At 44.9% G+C, this 18,416-nt stretch overlaps 1 protein-coding gene across 4 annotated transcripts in view; it reads right to left on the minus strand.

Moving 5' to 3' along the window:
* The window catches only part of ZNF800 (zinc finger protein 800), a 30,721-nt gene extending 23,040 nt beyond the window's left edge, over nucleotides 1-7,681 (minus strand). Inside the window, exons 1-3 of one of the 4 annotated variants that reach the window (XM_048836891.2) lie at nucleotides 7,338-7,681; nucleotides 5,898-6,005; nucleotides 3,155-3,250 (exon numbers count right to left, since the gene is read on the minus strand). In XM_048836891.2, the coding sequence (XP_048692848.2) occupies nucleotides 3,155-3,250; nucleotides 5,898-5,958 (157 nt within the window). In that variant the 5' untranslated portion in view covers nucleotides 5,959-6,005; nucleotides 7,338-7,681. Of the gene's footprint in view, nucleotides 1-3,154; nucleotides 3,251-5,897; nucleotides 6,009-7,337 lie in introns of all 4 variants that reach the window. The other 3 variants (XM_048836889.2, XM_048836893.2, XM_048836892.2) reach the window with 3 other exon arrangements.
* Between the last annotated feature and the right edge of the window lie 10,735 nt (nucleotides 7,682-18,416).

The following is an 18,416-nucleotide window of genomic DNA, read 5'->3' on the forward strand; positions in this document are numbered from 1 at the left end:
TTTCTTTCTGACCAACTGTCTTGATGCAAATGAGAAAAGAGAGCGAAGTAAGCCATGAATTTATATGACATGCCAGTAAAGATATTCTGGAATGGCCTGGGTACAAATTACTTGAAATTAGGTCACTCTGCTACCCAAGGAGACTCCAGATAATCTGCTTCAGGTGGGAGAAAGGCACACACAAATTTGAGGCCTTAGGCAATTCCATCCAAATGTTCCATCTTCTTATAAAAGGTCACAGATGACGTATCTCACATCCCATTTTCCCTCTGGTCACTGTATTATATGTTTCTTAAATGCAAATGAAGGGAGAATACAGAAGTCTCATCAACGACTTTTCCCCCCCAGCAGACGACAACATCCTCATACCGCGGATAGCCAACGATGATCACAAAGATCTGCAGGAGCTAGCACAGCCATATTGCTTGGAAGTTATATAGTAAGAGAGATGATTCACAAGTCTTTCAATCACACACATAGCTATGTTGCCACAGATCTAAAAGGAAAATCTCTAAATAAATTTAGATTTTAGCATTAAAGAAATCTCCCAAAACTTTAACACTGCTACTGAATCTCTGTTTTTATGCTGTGAACTATGGAAATAAAAATGTACTTTAGTACATTTCAAATGGGTCTGCCCTTGTACTTGGTCAAAGCTTTCTAACATTACCTATACTGAGCATGCTCAACCAAAACTCAGTTTTTACTGTCAGATACATATATTCATTGTCATGTACTGGCACTTGTGATGGGGTGTACCAACCTCGCACTGGAGGGAAAGGGTTAAAGAGCTGATCTAGGCCTAAGACGCTACACCCCCTTCCCTCTGTTGGGCATGATCCCAGTGGAGGGAGCATTTAAAAGGGAGCAACTCAGCTCAGTCTGGGCTGACTAAGGAGGAGAGCAGTGAGGTGCAGCAGCCTCCTGCTGGAAAGCCACCGAGGCTCTACACCACCAGGACAGAGTCTCATCACCAAGCCGCTGGAAGCTAGCTGACCGCAGGAGCCGAGGGTGGCGACTCATTAGGGCCAACAGAAGAGACTCTGGAGACAGATCAGAGAACACAGGAGCGACCTCATGTCCAACCTGTGATGTCGTCGGTGGAACTGAAACAAGTGAAGGAAGTGATCCAGAGAGTGCACTTGGAGATCTCAGGCCCTGAGCCCTGTGTAAGGACCACTGTTTCAAAGGTCAGATTCCAGAGGAGTAGGATGGGCCCAGTTTCCCTACCCACTCATCAGTGGGTAACACTACCCTGAACAATAGCCAATAGGCCAGCGATTCTCAAACTATTTACCATTGTGGACCGCATATGCAGCTCTCTATCTGTTAAGTGGGCCACATCCACACAATATATATATCACCCTGTCAGCTGTGGCTGGCCAGTCAGGCACATGTCTCTCGATGCCTGCTCCCAGACTGTCAAGGGCAGGGCTGATCCCACCCACCAAGCCATGGGGGACCCTGGCTGGGAAGCTACCCATGGGACACATTTCCACCCTGCACCAGCTCTCCCCCCGAGATGGGACTTACAGGGCAGCCTCCTGCTCTGACTGTGAGCTCCATGTCAGGACATGACCAGCAGGGGACCGGCAGGCGGGCACTATCTGGTACAGGCAGGTCAGGGTGCAGCCTGGAGCATGCTCCCCCCCCTCCCCAAAGGTGACACACAGCTATGGCTAATGAGGGGACGTGTTCCCCCACTCCCGTTCCGATTTCTCCAGACACCTCTGGCATGCACGCCCAGAAGCAAGGAGGCAGTTCTCACCCCAGCAATGGCCCTCTCAGTCATTCCCTTCTCTTCTCCCTCTCCCATCCCTCTCTTCCCCCTCCCTTTTCCTCTCCCCACCACATCCTCTTTCCTCTTCACACTGTCCCCTGCCCCGCTCCATCCTGCACTATTCCCCTATCCCCTTCTCTTCGCCCTATCCCAGCCCTCTTCCTTCCCCACTACCTCATCCTGCCCCCACATGGGCACTAACCATTATACAGAAACAAGACCCAGAACACATAGAAGAGGATGACAACAGGCACTAGGAACCAGGAGGTAGTGTCTCGGAGTTGCCAGCTCAGCCAGGGAGAGGTGCTGAGCGAGTTGGCGCAGCATGGGAAGGACAGAACCTTCCCCCCCCACCCACCCTACACAGGCTGAGCAGAGCAAGCCCTGCTCGGCGCTTGCAGAAATCGGGGTGGGAGGAGAGGGAGCAATGCCCCTCCAAACTACACCTGGGTGGTGAGAGTTGACGACCCAGGGCCTCCCCCTACCCTGGCAACCCTACAGTGTGTCCCTACAGCATGGGAGCTCCTCCCCTACCACAGAGGGCTGCTTTGTCTTCCCTGCTGGCAGGGAGCACTACAGCAGGGCTCCATGGCACCATCTCCTCCTCAGCCAGCCCCGCCCTTGCCAGGACCGGGGAGCAGCAAACTTTGAATTTTTTTTAGCACACAGCTGGGTCATAGGTATGCGCTAACTGGGCCACAAGCTGCCTGCGAGCCGCAGGTTGAGAATCACTGCATTAGGCAAAGCAGCCTTTGAACTCTCGTCAGTGGGCGACACTGCCTGAAACTGTAACTGCCAGGGAAATTGACCCTTGGAATTTTGCTGCTAGATGCTATGCTCCGGAATAACACCATTAGGTGATGCTACCGAACCAGAATACACAGCCAACCCTTGACAGCACTGGAGAAGACAAAAAAATCCTAGTATTGTAATAGCAGTGCTGTTATACTACTATCTATATAACAGTGCAAGACAGACACTAAATTTTTTTTAATTCTCTTTTTAAAGTTTGAGGAAAAAACATCAAGAAAAGGTGACACACAGGCATGGACCCTTAGCAGAAATTGTAACTGAGATAATGACAACTGTGCCACAAAAGCAAAATTCCTTGAAACTGTCTGAACTTAGCAACTTTAAAAATGAAGTGGTTTTAAGAATATAGCATAATGTAATTGGGACTATCTTTTCATCACCTTGTATAAAAATACTTCCTAAAGGAACTGATGATCTCACAAGAACAGAGCTTAAAACTCAGCCAAACATTTTGCAATTATGTGTAGAAAATTGGTTTTATGGAATCAGTAACCTTACTGACACACTTGTATTATCACACAGTTAGAAGGAAATAATTAAAAAAAAACCAAATACTCATACCTGATCGAAAACACTCAATAATTTGTTGAATACCAGATTTTGACATCTGCAGAGGTTGCTGTAACAAAGGAGGATCACCAGGTTCTAACAAATACACTGCAAGACATCAAGGATGACAGTTAGAGAGGACACACAGACACGTATATATATGTAGATATATTTTAATATTTGAGGCTGGTTGAAAAACAGGACAAAGTCATCAGGAAAAATTTTGTTCCCTTTTTCATTGAAGTTGAGAGCTAATAAAGGTGACTAGCCCTATTCCTTGTAATAATAAAAAGGGCTTAGGGATGGCATTTGGAATTTTGCACTCTCACCTCCTTGCTGTTGAAATTAATTTGAAGAGTGACAGATTTTCTATCAAAGCTATTTATTTCAGGCAATATGTTGTGATTGATTAGTTTTTTTAAATGTATATTCATATAGTCCTGTGTATGATGTTTCATAAACATGGATATGAGGATGTACGTACACAAAAAAAAAGAGAACTGTAGATAACTCAGTGGTCTCTGCCAGCTTAGACTATTCAGTTCATAGAATTGCCTGTTAGATTGGCATTACTCAAGACACCTTGTGCCATCTCAAAATCCTAGTCTCATTTTTTGGTGCAAGCAAAAACAAAATAAGTTTGTGAGGAAAAAAATGAAAATGCCAAATTCAACATCTGCATGCATATGGGCAGATCCCAGTGACTTTAATCGAAGGTACAGATTTATATTCAAGGGTTGACTGTGCCCTCAAAAGAACTATTATTTAGAACAAATGTACTAAATAAGTATGAACATATCTAGTTAATGTTTACTGCAAATTATATATTTCAATTCTTATTCATTTTATATTCAAGCATTTTTTAATCAAGCAAACTTCAGAAATGATCTCACCTAAAATGACACTTTTTCTAAATCTGATTTAGATTCACCTCCCATTCTTTGTAAACAATATTAAAATATATTTATAAACTCTAGTGACATGTAACTAAAAAGCTAAGACATCCCCAGTGGTCAAGAGAGTCCTATTTTAAGTGGGATATACTGGTGTATAGAAAATATCCATATTGATACGGACACCATAACCCTTACCCTGCAAACACTTACACAGATGAATCATTTTACACACAGGAATAGCCCCATTTAACTCAATGAGGCTACTCAAATGCAAAGTTACTTCTGTAAGTGTCTGCAAAGTCAGGGCTCAGATCTCCTTAGGTATTTCTACACTGCAATTAGACACCTGCAGCTGGACCTATGCCAGCTGACTTGGGCTTGCATGGCTCAGGCTGCTTAACTGAAATGTAGATGTCTGGGCTTAGACTGGCACCTGGGCTCTAGGATCTGCGAGATAGGAGGCTCCCAAGATGTCTACATCGCAATTAAACCACATATATTTGTATTAAAGGGGTCAATGCATAAGATAAAACCATTTTTGAACATTAACAAAAATAATTTAGACAAGTTTCAAAGACAAAGGGCAATACTGCCCTAGAATATGAGCAAATATAAACAAATTCAAAATGCAATGATTACTTTAGGAAAAAACAGCCTATAGAATGGTGTACTTTTTATTCTATCCAACTATGCCCATACCATAAACACTGTTAAAACACAAACATATGTAACAACCATTATAAATCATCTAATTGCTTGGTGATATCTAGCACAATGACATATTGTATCCTACTAACCTACTTGCCATTCTTCGAAAAATAAAAACAAAAAAAAGTACACTTTGGACTAAATACTGCCTCCGATATACATGTGCTACTTCCACGTGACATCAAGGGGAGCTTCATGTGTGAACTGGACAAAATGTATGGTTGTAAGGCAAGAATTGTATATTCAATCTATTTTTTTTAAAATTAGAACAACTCAAAACTTTCTATTTAGATAGAAAGGTTTATTGTTGAGACTATTCAATTTATTTCTCAAAACTACCTTTAGCCAAGCTACAGATACACTTTCAGAGTTGGTAGACAACACTTTCCTCCTATTAGTCCCAAACATTCATGCCATTCATACTTTAAAAAAGGAGGATGGGGGGGAAGAGATTAAAAAAGAAGAGGAAACCTCCTCATAAACAGCATTACCACAACAAAGCAATAGACAAAAAGAAGAAGAAATTGGTGAGGAAACATTTCTGTTTGAAACTTACAACTATAAACATTAATGAGAAGTCTCTTAACAAAAAGATAGTTGGACTCCACAGTGCACACTTCCACCTTTATATATGACATTTTCCATGTTATTATACAAACCTAATTTCAAACAAGCAAGTGGTAGTTTGGGGCTGGGGGGGGGGGGGAAGGTCTCAAAAACAAATACTATGACTTTGTCAATATTTAACAGATATGATATAAAGTAAATCCATCCTCTTATATTTGGGCATAACAGAATGCAAAAGAACATACAGACTAGAAAAAAATCAGAACACTACAATTTTTAAAAATGCAGATACAAGGTGACTGCTCTTGGTATCTCGCCTTCCCCTCAGTTCAGTGCACACAATGCCCATGTGAGCTTGGGGGTTATTATGCACCCTGTAAGAACTAAGAAATTGATCTTCCTGAAGTAATTTACTGTGACAGTTTTAGGATATTTAAAAAACATTTTAAAACTGAAATTAGGAAACTTCATATTTGCCGAAGTAATGGCTTCATTATTACAGCATATTTCTGTACAGCTAGTTTCTGAAAGCCTCTTAGAGGACAGAATCAATTAAAAAAACAAAGTATTACAAAGCACTATACCTGGTTCACAGCACCCATGGTGATGATGGTCAGTCTGACAACACTTATCCCTTAGAGGCATTTTCTGTGTGCACGACCTACTTTCCTTCTACATCCAGCAGCTTGTTTCTGCTAAAATAAGCAAATTCTCTGTCACCTCCCAGACCATAAGACTTAAACAACACTAGCATCATACCCCCACATCCTTAAGACTAAAACAGCACTGAACTCGCTCAGAGGTCAACTGTGCCTTTTTTAAGATGGAAAGTCTATATTATTTATCAACTATTTTCAAATCTAAAAAATCTGTTTACTTCAGTGCATTTCAATGAAGGGCAAACGCTTTAAGAGTTATAGAATCAAGGAAACCCTTGTTCCTCCTAAACTCCAGTCATGTCCCTAAATAAAATGACAACATAACCAACATTTTGGATCCCTGGCTCCTACAAGAACCAATGTTAGGCATGTGTAAAACATAAGGCTGCACACAGATCCATGGTTTTGGGGTCCCTTATGTTTGTCAACACCACTTTGCCTAACTGTAGGGACTTAACCTATCTTTCAGTTATTCTTGTTTGTACTACCATAGCACCCACAATTGTTAAAACCCACCAAGACCCTACTGGTTGATGAGATTCACACGACTCATCCCCCAATAACAACAAGCATCCATAAAGTTGTGAAAACCCAACTATAACTCCTATTAACAATATTGACCCACACAGCTGTCAAATGTTCAGCTCCATAGCTGCTCTGTGCCAGGTACTGAAGTGTGACTGAGGCCCCATATACTGTATGTTACTTCATGAATGCCCCCCCCCCCGAACTTTTTTCGCCTCCAGACTAGGGACAGGAAAACCCTGCCCTAAAATACCTCCAGAAACCTGCCCCACCCCTCTGCCCCAACAACAACAGGAACCCTGCCCTGCCCTCCCGACCCCACGGCGCCCCCAACAGGAACCCTGCCCTGCCCCCTACCCTCTCCCCCCAGGAACCCAGCCCAGCCCCCCCCACACCACCGTGCCCTGACGCCCCCCACCACACCCCCCAGGAACTCAGCCCTGCCCCCCACACAAACCCAACCTTGCCCTGCCCCCCCAGGAACCCAGCCCTGCCCAGCCACCCCCCAACCCAACCTTGTCCAGCCCCCCCACCCCATGAACCCAGCCCTGTCCACCACCCCTTCCACGAACCTGGCCCTGACACATACCCCGCGCTCCCCCCAGGAACCCGGCCCTGACCCCCTCCCCGCCGCCCCCTGGGGGGACCCGGCCCTGCTCTTTCCCCCCGAACCGGAGCAGCGCGCAGCCCGCGGGGAGAGCGGGACCGCCGGGCGCCTGAGCTGGGAGAGCCCGCCCCGCACACGGGGCAGCTTGCGCCGTCCCCGTCTTCCTGGGCGGCGGCGGCAGCTGCCGCAGCCCCGCGGGGCCCAGGGCTCCCGGCCGCCCGGGCTGCACTTACGGAGGCTCCCGGGGACGGAGTGCGGGGCAGCCGCCAGCTCCCGTCCCGGGCGGCGCGGCTCACCCACGAGCCCCGCGGGGAGCGGGCGGCGGCCGGGGCTGAGTCAAGCGGGTCCCGCGCGGAGCCGGCAGGTGACAGCGGGCGCCAAAGCAGCGCGGAGGCAGGGAGCGGAGCGGGGCGGGACGCTGCGCCCGCGCAGGGAGCCGCCGCACCAGCCTCCGCCGGGCGGACTCTTCCCCCCCCCGCGCCTCCGAACTCAACTTCACCGTCCCGTGTCCCGCCGGCGCAGCAGGAGCGGCGACCACTGACCCCGGAGCCGGATGGGCACGGGGGCAGGAAGTGACTGCGGCTGCGGCGACTCCGGGCGGCGCACTGCGCAAGCGCCGCACCCGGCTTCCCCTCGCCCCGCCCACACGCACAGGTGCCTGTCCGGCGCGCGGGCGGGGCGCGCTGTCGCTGGCAGGAGGAAGCCGGGCTCGCGGCTGGGCGGCCACCCACGTGGGCGAGTCACGAGCTGCTTGTCTCCTGCCCCCGCGCTGCTGGGCACCGCTGCAGCCTGTCGCAGCATTGCCGAGCAGCCCGCTGGCTGCGCAGTGCCCAGTGGGAATAAAGCCGCCGACGCACCGCTGCAGGATGCTTGGTGGCAGCATAAAGTGCACAGTCGATACAGGGCACGCTGCCTCTTGCACTCTGTGCACGCACTCTAGTGTGCACGCTTGTGACACCCCGCACCCCTGTACCCCGGCCTCCTGCACAGCTGCAATAGACTGTACAATTACTCTGTGGCACAGTCCGTCATTGCACTATAATACACTACACTACGTACAGCAGCAACACTTCGTACTAAGAGGAGTTGTGAATGTCTCCTCGGCAAAAACGGAGGTAGCAGCTGCCTCAACACTTCTCCCCCCATTGCCACTTGCCTCACTGTGGGCTGCATGTCTTAAAGGCAGAGATAAGGTGGATGAGGTCATATATTTTATTGGACCAGCTTCTGTTGGTGAGAGCGACAAGAAGAGCTCTTCTTCAACCCTATCCAAAGTCTCTCTCTAGTTCTGAGCCTTGCCTTATCTACAATTTGCTGAAATTCTCCCATGCTTGTGCAAACACCAGGGGCAGCTCCACCTGTACAAGAAATGGTGGAAGAGTGAGTGTAGCCTGACAGCTGGTATTTCTACCCTTGTGACATCTAGGGCTGCTCTGAGCAAGGTAAAATGGCAGTGGTAAATGCACCATTGGCAGGACAATACTACTGCTCTCAACGATGAGAAAATTGTAGACTGCCCTTATGGGGCTGGACGTTGCTGCCAGTTGTATTAAAATAAATAGTGGGAGGACCAATCTGATGGATTGTAACAAATAATTTTGCCGGTTTGTGATTCATATCCAGTCATATCTCTTCAGTTTGTTGTTTAACTGTAGGTGTTTGTGTGTTTTTCTGTAGGTGTACCATTCTCAACCTCCTTAGTGCAATTTACAGGTTATTATTTTCACCTCACAGTAAATGAGAAAATCAAATTCCCTCTGTTTCTGCCAAAAGGAAATTAAATGAGCAAATCAACAGAAAGTTCTCTTTGTGTGCACCCTTTGCTGCCATTTCTGGCTTTGATGAGAAAATGTGTACAATAAACAACCTGCTCTCCACACCACTAGAAAAGAGACAAATATTGGTTAAAAAGGGACAATATTAAAAAAGGAAACCATCTCTCAGACAATTGGCTTGGTTAGTGGCTCAGTCACTTCCTGGGTAGAAGTTCATGGTAGGGCTCAAGGTCATAAACCAAGTTCTGGAGTCATATTCAATGCCAACACAATAATAAAATTATATGTTGTTTAGTAGTGCCATTCTTCAAATCAGATGGGATAGTAAACAGCTCTTGTATCTATCTCTGGCCAATATATTTTATACAACTAAATTCTACTTTTAAAAATGTAGACATTAGTTTTTCACCAAATTATTATTTAAAGAAATTTTATTAGGATTTACAAAAGTGACCAGGTGCCTTGATTTGTATATGCTCCCTGTGCATCCCACCTAGGGCTTCTCTCTCCTCTTCACATCTCTAGGCTCCCATTCCCCAAAGCTCCAAGCCCTCACACCTCACTAACTCCTATACTGAAACTACTGCTCTCTAGCTCCCGGCCCAGCTTCTGGCCCCCCTCACCAAGCCCTCAGTCCCCAACAGTTCCCTCTCCATAAGACTTTAGGTCCCTGCTCTTCAGATTCCAGGTCCCTGCTCCCATTTTCCTTTGTCCATCCAGTTTCTTGGACCCCACATTCCCAAGATTCCCACTACTAAGGCTCCCAATCTCCACTGGTTGTTGTGCATTCAGATCTCACATTTCCTTGCAGTTTACATTGTTCTCTTATTTTGAGAAAATACAAATAGGGCCTTTCCTATATCATTTATTATAAATTTGTCAGATCCCCTATTATTTGTCTCCTCTCTAAATTATTTAGCACTAATTTTAAACCTCATTTCCAAATAAATTCTGCTTAACAGTTGTACGCAAGATTTTTTATAGATGAATCTACAGTAAATATTGTGCTTTTCTAATGTCAGATTAATGAGCATGTTCCTTCGTCATAGCTTCAAACAGATTTTCTAAGCTGCTGGTAAAGGCATTAGTGTCTCAAAAGTGGTTGAAGTTCTTTATTTTCCATCATAAATATCTGTATTTTAATCAAGTTGCAAAAAATGGGAAATATCTTATGGAATATGGTATGAAGGCATAGACTCTAGAATCTTGACTGGATTATTGTGCCTAGGATCTCTTGGTTAGGGAGTCAATATAATAGAAGCCCAATTTTATGCTTTTCATAAAACCAATGGGTCATGTAATCTATCACCTACTCTGACGCTGGGGGATTGAGTGTAAATTTGTGTTTTGATTGTGTAAGCAGCCATGTCAGAGGGACCTGGGGTAGTAACCAGTGCAAAAGGTGCCCCACGCAGATAAAATCTAATGGCCTTGACTGCCTAATTTATTGCTAAGATCTCCTCCTCTGTTACCAAACAGTTTCTCTCTGAGGGCAGGAATTTTCTGTGGAACATTGTAGAATTGATGTAGGACGTTCTGCTCTCCATTCTCTTGCCCCTGCTAGAGAATGGCTCCAAGATCCTGCTCAGAGACATCTGTCTGCAGGATGAACTCCTCATAAATCTGGACTTCACAGCATCATTCACTGCACAGGAGCTGTTTGAACTCCCCAAAAGCATTTGCACAAACTGGGAGTCAATGTATTGTTCCTTTTTTCAACCCAGGCGACTAGTCAAAGTTTGGGACCCTAGGGGTATTTCAGTTGCGGGTAAAAAAACAATGATAGTGTGGTACACCTCTATCCGGATATAACGTGATCCAATATAACACGAATTCAGATATAACGCAGTAAAGCAAAATTGGTTTTCTGTCTCGTCTACAACATACAGTACTTTTATTCTGTTTAATCCCAGTTTATACATTTAATGATGTGGTAAACCCAGGACAAACAGCTACAAAAGGGGGGTAGTAATTAGTCCCAGGGGATTAAAAGGCCCCTCCCTATCCACAGGGCAATAAGGTTCAGCTGGAAAAGGGGTTGCTAGGGAACCAATTAGGTTCAGCGGAGTCCAACTACTTGGGACCTTTTTAAACCCTCCCCTGGGTGGTAGGAGGGGAAGAGTCAGGGAGTGAGAGGAGTAGGCAGTTGCTAGTAGGCTGTTTGCAGCAAGACCCCAGACCTTCCTAGTAGGGAGGCTGCACTCGCTCCCCAGAAGGGAAGGAAAACAAACACAAGGGACTGACTGAGGAGAGGAGTAGCAGGACCCTGTGCCACCTATAAGGATTCGCCTTACCCCAAACCTGAGTCTCCAAGGCTAAATAGGACTGAGCCTACTGAGGCGAACAAGGTATTTTGTCACAATGATTACCGTGTACACATTCAGTATGTATGTTTTTACAAGTCTGCCTTGGATCGAAAGTCGAAACACAAAGCTGAGTGCATTTACAGCATTTTTAAACTTTTGCTCTGATCTTCATTGCATAAAAAACAGTCTTGTCTGCAAGTCTTAATTAAAGTTATAATGTTGACAGTTTAAATCCACTGATAGTTTAAAACCATTGAAAGTTTAAATTTGTTTTGCAGACAACAAAACCATGTGTGAGGTGGTAGCTAATTTTCAATGGCTGTTATAATAAAAATCGCCTTTGGTATATATAACCACGACTAATTTATCAAAAAGGAGAGTTCAGTCTAACTTTGTTGTTGACTAACCTGCTGCCGCCTTGCCAGTTTAAAGTTGTTACAAAACCATCCATGGTCAGTGCCTCGGCTCTTAAAATGTGGCTTCTATCAAATTACATAGATACAGTACATTGTCTGTCCAAATGTGCATGTATCAAAGTGGTGGAACGAATGTGCAACAATGAGAAGGCAGGGGTAAACATATGTTGCCTGCCCATGGTCCCATTTGGCATTCTCATCTCTCCCACCTATTTTAATCTCGTTTCTAAATTGTGTGCAGTATAGACTAAGCTTAAGTTGTTTCACTGGTTGTATTTTGGAAACATTGTAACTCTGTGCTGACATTTTCTAAACAATTTTAAAAAATTGTTCACATTAATATTAAAATACCATTGGTGTCATGGCAAGTAGTTCACAGCCATGGAAACAAAAGGCATGGATAGTCAAAGAAAAATTGGAAGCTTTGGACAGACTGAAATCAGGAATGAGCCAAGCGAAGGTCTCAAAAGAGGTAGGAGCGGGGGAATCAACATTAAGAGGGTGGATCAAAGAAGAGGAAAAATGCTAGTTGAACTGGATGAAAGTGAAGGCTTGGAAAGGAAGCTCCTAAAAACTGCTCAGGATAACCAACTAGATAGAGCAGTATTTACGTGGTTTACCCAAGAACACTCTGATGGCACGCCAATTTCCAGTGAAACAAGGGAACAAGCGGAGAAACTGAAGAAGGATCTCGATTTTAAACGCTCGGGCGAGGACACTTCTGCACATCAAGGTAATGAATTTAAAGCTAGCAGCGGATGGCTTAATCATTTTTTAAAACGTCATGGCATTCAGCAAGTCACAATTTCAGGAGAGACTCGCTACGCAGATATAAAAGCTTGTGACGAATACCCGCTAAAGTTACAAGAGATCACCATCGAGGGTGGCTATGCTCCAGAACAAATCTCTAACGCTGATGAAACCGACTTATGTTACCGTATGCTGCTGGATAGAACGCTTGCTTCAAGGACCAAAGAACAAAAGGCCAAAGGTTTTAAGGTGATAAAAGAGAGAGTGAGAATACTTTTCTGCGTAAATAAAACCAGTTTACATAAACTTAAACCTCTGTGCATAGGCAAATCCAGGTCACCTAGGGCTTTCCACCATAAGAACATAGATTGGCTTTCATTAATTTATCACCATTCAAAAAATGCCTCGATGAAATTGGATATTTTCGAGGAATGGTTTAATAAATATTTTGTACCAGCTGTCCGGAGCCACCTACGCAGACAAAACCTGAAGCCAAAGGCAATGCTCCTACTTGACAACTGTCCCGTCCACCCCCCCAGCTGAGACCTTAACCAGCAAAGACGGGAAGATAAAGGTGAGCTACCTTCGTTAAGAACACAACATCCAAAATACAGCCCCTCGATCAAGGCATTATAGCCACATTTAAAATGAACTATCCTAAAGCCTTAGTAAAGAAAATTGTTGAGGACAACAGTAGCATAACAGATGTAATCAAGAAATTGAATTTGCTGGATGTATTTAACTTAGGCGAGACAGCCTGGCTAGGAATCACTCCATCAATGATGGAGAAATGTTGGCATCGTGGTCTCAAAAGTGCTTTTGTCACTGAAAGCAATGACAACCAAGATGAGGAAGACGAAGATGAAAACAACTTTGAAGGTTTTACAGAAGAAGAGGCCATGGAGGCAGAATGAGTCTACAGGGAACTTATGGCTCAGAGTGGGATAGCTGATGTTCAAGAATGGATGGAGGTGGATGCTATGTGTCCAACTTATGAACGACTTACAGATATAGATGTAATTCATAATGTTGCCCCTCAACCACCTGGTGCCTCAGAAAATGTGTCTAACCCTGAGGATAGTGACGAAGAACCCTCAGAGCCACCGCCCAAAGCTGCTGATGTGGTTGTAGGGTTAGAAATTGGTCTTAAGTGGCTAGAAAGCCAGGATGTGGATAGACTGCAAATACTGCAGTTAAAATCCATAATTGTCCTGGCGAAGAAGAAGGCTCATAGTAGCATGAAGCAACAAAATATAACAAGTCTTTTTTTTTTTAAATTTAAAAAAATTTTAAGGGGTGCATCTTAAATAAGAAAGCATCTTGTACGCCAAAAAACGGTATTTACCATTTTATCAATGTCTCTAAAACTTTATTACTTTACCTTTTTTAGCTTTTCAGTTAGTATGGTCTGCTGAAAGTATTTGGGTAAGAGACACCATTTTGCTTTCTAATCTTGTTTAGCATGGTAAAGTTTAGGAATTAGATTGCAGTTTTGTCTTTTATTTCTTTAGTAACCAATTCTGACTTTTATGCCTATATCCCTTATAATCACTTAATCTATCTTTCTCTAGCTAATGAACTTGTTTCAATCTTTTATGTAAACTAATGTGTTTGGGGGCTCTCTACTCAGGTTAACAAAGGCTGTTGCATATTCATTACTCTTTGATGGAATGACAAACTTTTAATGAGCTTACACTGTTTGGAGCAGGGGGTCCTGAGCAGTGTAAGGCGCACATTTCTGGGGTGCAATGCTGAGGTTGGGGAATTTGTGGGTGTTGTCCTTTGTGTAGTTCATGAGTGTCTGGGAGAACATTCATGTAACTAAGCTGGGTGTGACTGTGCTTGCTGGTGGCTGTGAGTGAACAGAGCCTGGAGGGGTTTGCTATTCACTGGCAAAGCATTGTAAAAGACATGCTGGGCTGGAGAATTAAAGGGACACAGTGGTTCAACCAGAGGTGCTGGAACAATTTGTACAGTGGGGGTTCTGAGAGCAACTGAACCAAGCTGTAAACCCTGAATATGATGGAAACCTCTTCAAGCCAGGGGGTGCAGCAACACCCCCAGCATCCCTAGTTCCAGCACCTATGGGTTCAACAGACCAGATTGCACCCAGGGGAATTCATTCCCTGGTCTTTACCTTCCTGGGGGTTGTAACCTGGCCTTATGACCCACTGGGACCTTCTCAGTGGAAGCCTGTGTATCTCCTGGCCACAGCCTCAGTCTCAGCCACTGCTGGCCTCACTCTCAAAAGGAGGACCTGTTTCAAAGGTCTCTCAATCATCCCATAGTCCAGTTCTGCCACCACGACGTTCTGTATGAGTCATAATGCCTCCTTCAGGTGTGTTACCTGGTGGTGGCAGATCCACTTTTTGGGCCCTCCTGGTAGGATCTGACAAAACAGTCCAGTGCCATCACCTCCGCTATTTCCTCAGAGCACTGTACATCCTCCTTTGCCATCAAGGGCAGAAATCCCATAACCATCGCCACTGCTTGAGTCCAAGAATCTAGGGAAAACTGTTCCCATCTAAACTGGTTTTCCTTCCCCGATGAGCCCCAAATAGCTCCAGATATCTGCTTTTTCAGCACACCCTAGTCCTTTGCAAAGGTCCCAAAGCACAATAGGCAGCCGGGGACACTGCTGTCAAGCATGCAGCTATCTTGATAGTCCATATTTCTTGGGGCAATTGGTGAACAGTTGTCACCTGTTCCAAGGTCTCTAGAAAGGCCTCTGTCCCCATCTTAGTGAGAAATCCTCCTTCATCCAGAGGTAACTAAGAGTATGTCTACACTGCAATATAAACCCAGGATCAAACTTTGGCTCAAGCCTAACCCCTCTTCCATCTATATACAAATCACACTAACCCAGGGCTCAGACCCAGGGTCCCAGGACCCTCTGGGGATGGAGGGTCCGAGCTTGAGTCAAGCCAGGACATAGGATTCGAGCCCTACTGCTTTGCAGTATAGACACAATCCCATTTGACTCGTATCCTGGAAGTGCAGCAGAAGTATCCCACAATCCTATGGACTAACTTCCTTAGTCATCTCTGATCAACTCAATTGAAAATGGAAGTCAACTCTCTTGGTGTACAGCAGCAGCTCAATGAGTCACTCAGCATTAACCATTCCATTGTCTTCTGGTCACTGAGCTGCAAGCATACCATCAGAGATCGTTCTGTGTTTGCAATGGAGATTGAACAGAACAAGCCTCTTGCAAAGTTCGCTGCTTCATAGTCACAGGAGCACAGCCAGATTTTGGTAAATTTCCGGTGTGAGGTCAGTAAAACTGTGAACTTTAGCAAAAAATACCAGCAATGACCATGCATACTAACAGCTAAAAAGCTGGCAGCTTTACAAATTTTCCAGACTGGGGACCAGTGCATGGAGTGGATTAAGCAGCTCAAGAGTGAGGACCAGGGACCAGAACCACACCTCAGGCAATTCACCAATCTCATGCCCTTCCTATGAGGAGTTTGACCAGGTGCTGGGCACTGCACCCAGCACAGAGCGAGCCAGCCAGGGTGCATGATGACCTGGTCAGCCAAGATGGTGCCAAGGTGACCCCTGAATCTATCATGGGAACTGACTTCAATTGAGGAGCAGAAAGTGACTCTGTTTCTTAAACCAGTACCAAGCAAGCTGTGGGACAGGATCAACAGCAAATTCTGGATCCCATACTCAGAAGAGCTCTTTGATGTCCTCTGCCATGCTGCCGAGCCTGCAGAAAACTAGAGGAGACAGAAGCTGCCCCCGAACCTGGTAATTTTCTGACTCCAATATAAAGTTTATTACGACAGTAATGGCAGGTGTCAAGGTTCCTCCCCCACTCTGAACTCTAGGGTACAGATGTGGGGACCTGCATGAAAAACCTCTTAAGCTTATCTTTACCAGCTTAGGTCAAAACTTCCCCAAGGTACAAAATATTCCACCCGTTGTCCTTGGACTGGCCGCTACCACCACCAAACTAATACTGGTTACTGGGGAAGAGCTGTTTGGATGCGTCTTTCCCCCCCAAATACTTCCCAAAACCTTGCACCCCACTTCCTGGACAAGGTTTGGTAAAAAGCCTCACCAATTTGCCTAGGTGACAACAGACCCAGACCCTTGGATCTTAAGAACAATGAACAATCCTCCCAACACTTGCACCCCCCCTTTCCTGGGAAATGTTGGATAAAAAGCCTCACCAATTTGCATAGGTGACCACAGACCCAAACCCTTGGATCTGAGAACAATGAAAAAGCATTCAGTTTCTTACAAGAAGACTTTTTTAATAAAAATAGAAGTAAATAGAAATGAAGAAATCCCCCCTGTAAAATCAGGATGGTAGATATCTTACAGGGTAATTAGATTGAAAAACATAGAGAACCCCTCTAGGCAAAACCTTAAGTTACAAAAAAGACACACAGACAGAAATAGTTATTCTATTCAGCACAATTCTTTTCTCAGCCATTTAAAGAAATCATAATCTAACACATACCTAGCTAGATTACTTACTAAAAGTTCTAAGACTCCATTCCTGGTCTATCCCCGACAAAGACCAGCATATAGACAGACACACAGACCCTTTGTTTCTCTCCCTCCTCCCAGCTTTTGAAAGTATCTTGTCTCCTCATTGGTCATTTTGGTCAGGTGCCAGCGAGGTTACCTTTAGCTTCTTAACCCTTTACAGGTGAGAGGAGCTTTCCCCTGGCCAGGAAGGATTTCAAAGGGGTTTACCCTTCCCTTTATATTTATGACAGCAGGGTTTTCTGCTCTAAGAACCAATGCAACAGTTATAAGAAGCCCTGCTACCAGTGTATATCCTCTCATGGTAGATTGTATCCCAGGGCCTTGGCATCTCCTCTCCTCCCCTCCCCTCCCCACCACATGGAGTTCAAAATGGCGATCAGGAAATACAAACAATAAAGAATAGCTTTAAAGAGTATTTTTACTTGAAAGGCCCAAACTTTTGCTAGGGCCATTCCTGTTTAAAAATAATAATCTTACATTGCCATGCCTGTACATATGCCATTCTGTAACTGCTCAACTGTCTATGGAGCTGCCTGGAAACAGTGAACTCAGTGTGTGTTTTGGAAACTGTGTTCCATTTCCAAATCCAGTCCTTTTCTGGTAGAGGTAGTCCATGTAGTAGGCAGGTAACAAAATCATTTCTCCCAAGTACAACTGGGGTGTTGATTTTTCTCCAGAAATGTGCCATCATCAGGGAGGAGGAAGGCTGTGGAGTTCTGCGTGTTTGCATGCAGCCATAACAGGCTAAGCCATGTGGAAGCTAATTCAGCATCTTGTTAGTTCCCTCATGGATTCTGACCCAATCCTGGTTGCTGATAGCTGAAAACTTTTCCTGAATCAGGAATTCCAGATAGTCACATTTCAGGGAAGATCGTATTTTCTAGGGCCACCTCACTAGCTGATCAGCCGACTCCATTCACAGATGTGCTTCTTCAGTCACTAAGTTTGAATACTTCAGGTGTATACGTTTCAGGGGTCCAAACCAGCAGCTTGGAATAACATCTCCCTTTGTCAATCAGACACCACAAGAATATTTATGTCCTCCCATAATGTGAAAGGCCTGAAATGATAGAAAAAGCCTTTTGTTGCAAGGCCACTCGCCACACACCCCAACAACCCAAATACCTATGCAATGTTTATAAAACAGAAAAATCTTACAAATTTTAAACTTACCATTGTCTCTGCATTTTTGTAACTGCAATTAACCAAGCCGTGTTCAGAGAGAATCCCTCTGTGGATTGAAGCATCCCTTTCCCCATATATTTTGGTTCAATTTTGAAATGTAACATTTTATGTCCTTGAGATTCCACAAGAACTAATTCTGTGCTCCTCCACTGAGCTGTTTGAGACAACAACCCTCTGTTTATTATCCTATTTCAGGACCCTCGGCTTCCACTAGCTGGTGTACATCCAGAACTTGAGCCCTGGCCCAACGTACCTTCACAGATTATCCCAAGTGGAAGGGTTTCCGTGATGAAGTTTTGGTCTAAGTTCTTGAGAGGGCTGACATGCAGGTCCATTACCAGAAGCAGAGGGACTTAAGACTGAAGCACTGGCAT

The sequence above is a fragment of the Caretta caretta genome, chromosome 1, assembly GCF_965140235.1.
Source record: "Caretta caretta isolate rCarCar2 chromosome 1, rCarCar1.hap1, whole genome shotgun sequence".
Classification (NCBI taxonomy): domain Eukaryota; kingdom Metazoa; phylum Chordata; order Testudines; family Cheloniidae; genus Caretta; species Caretta caretta.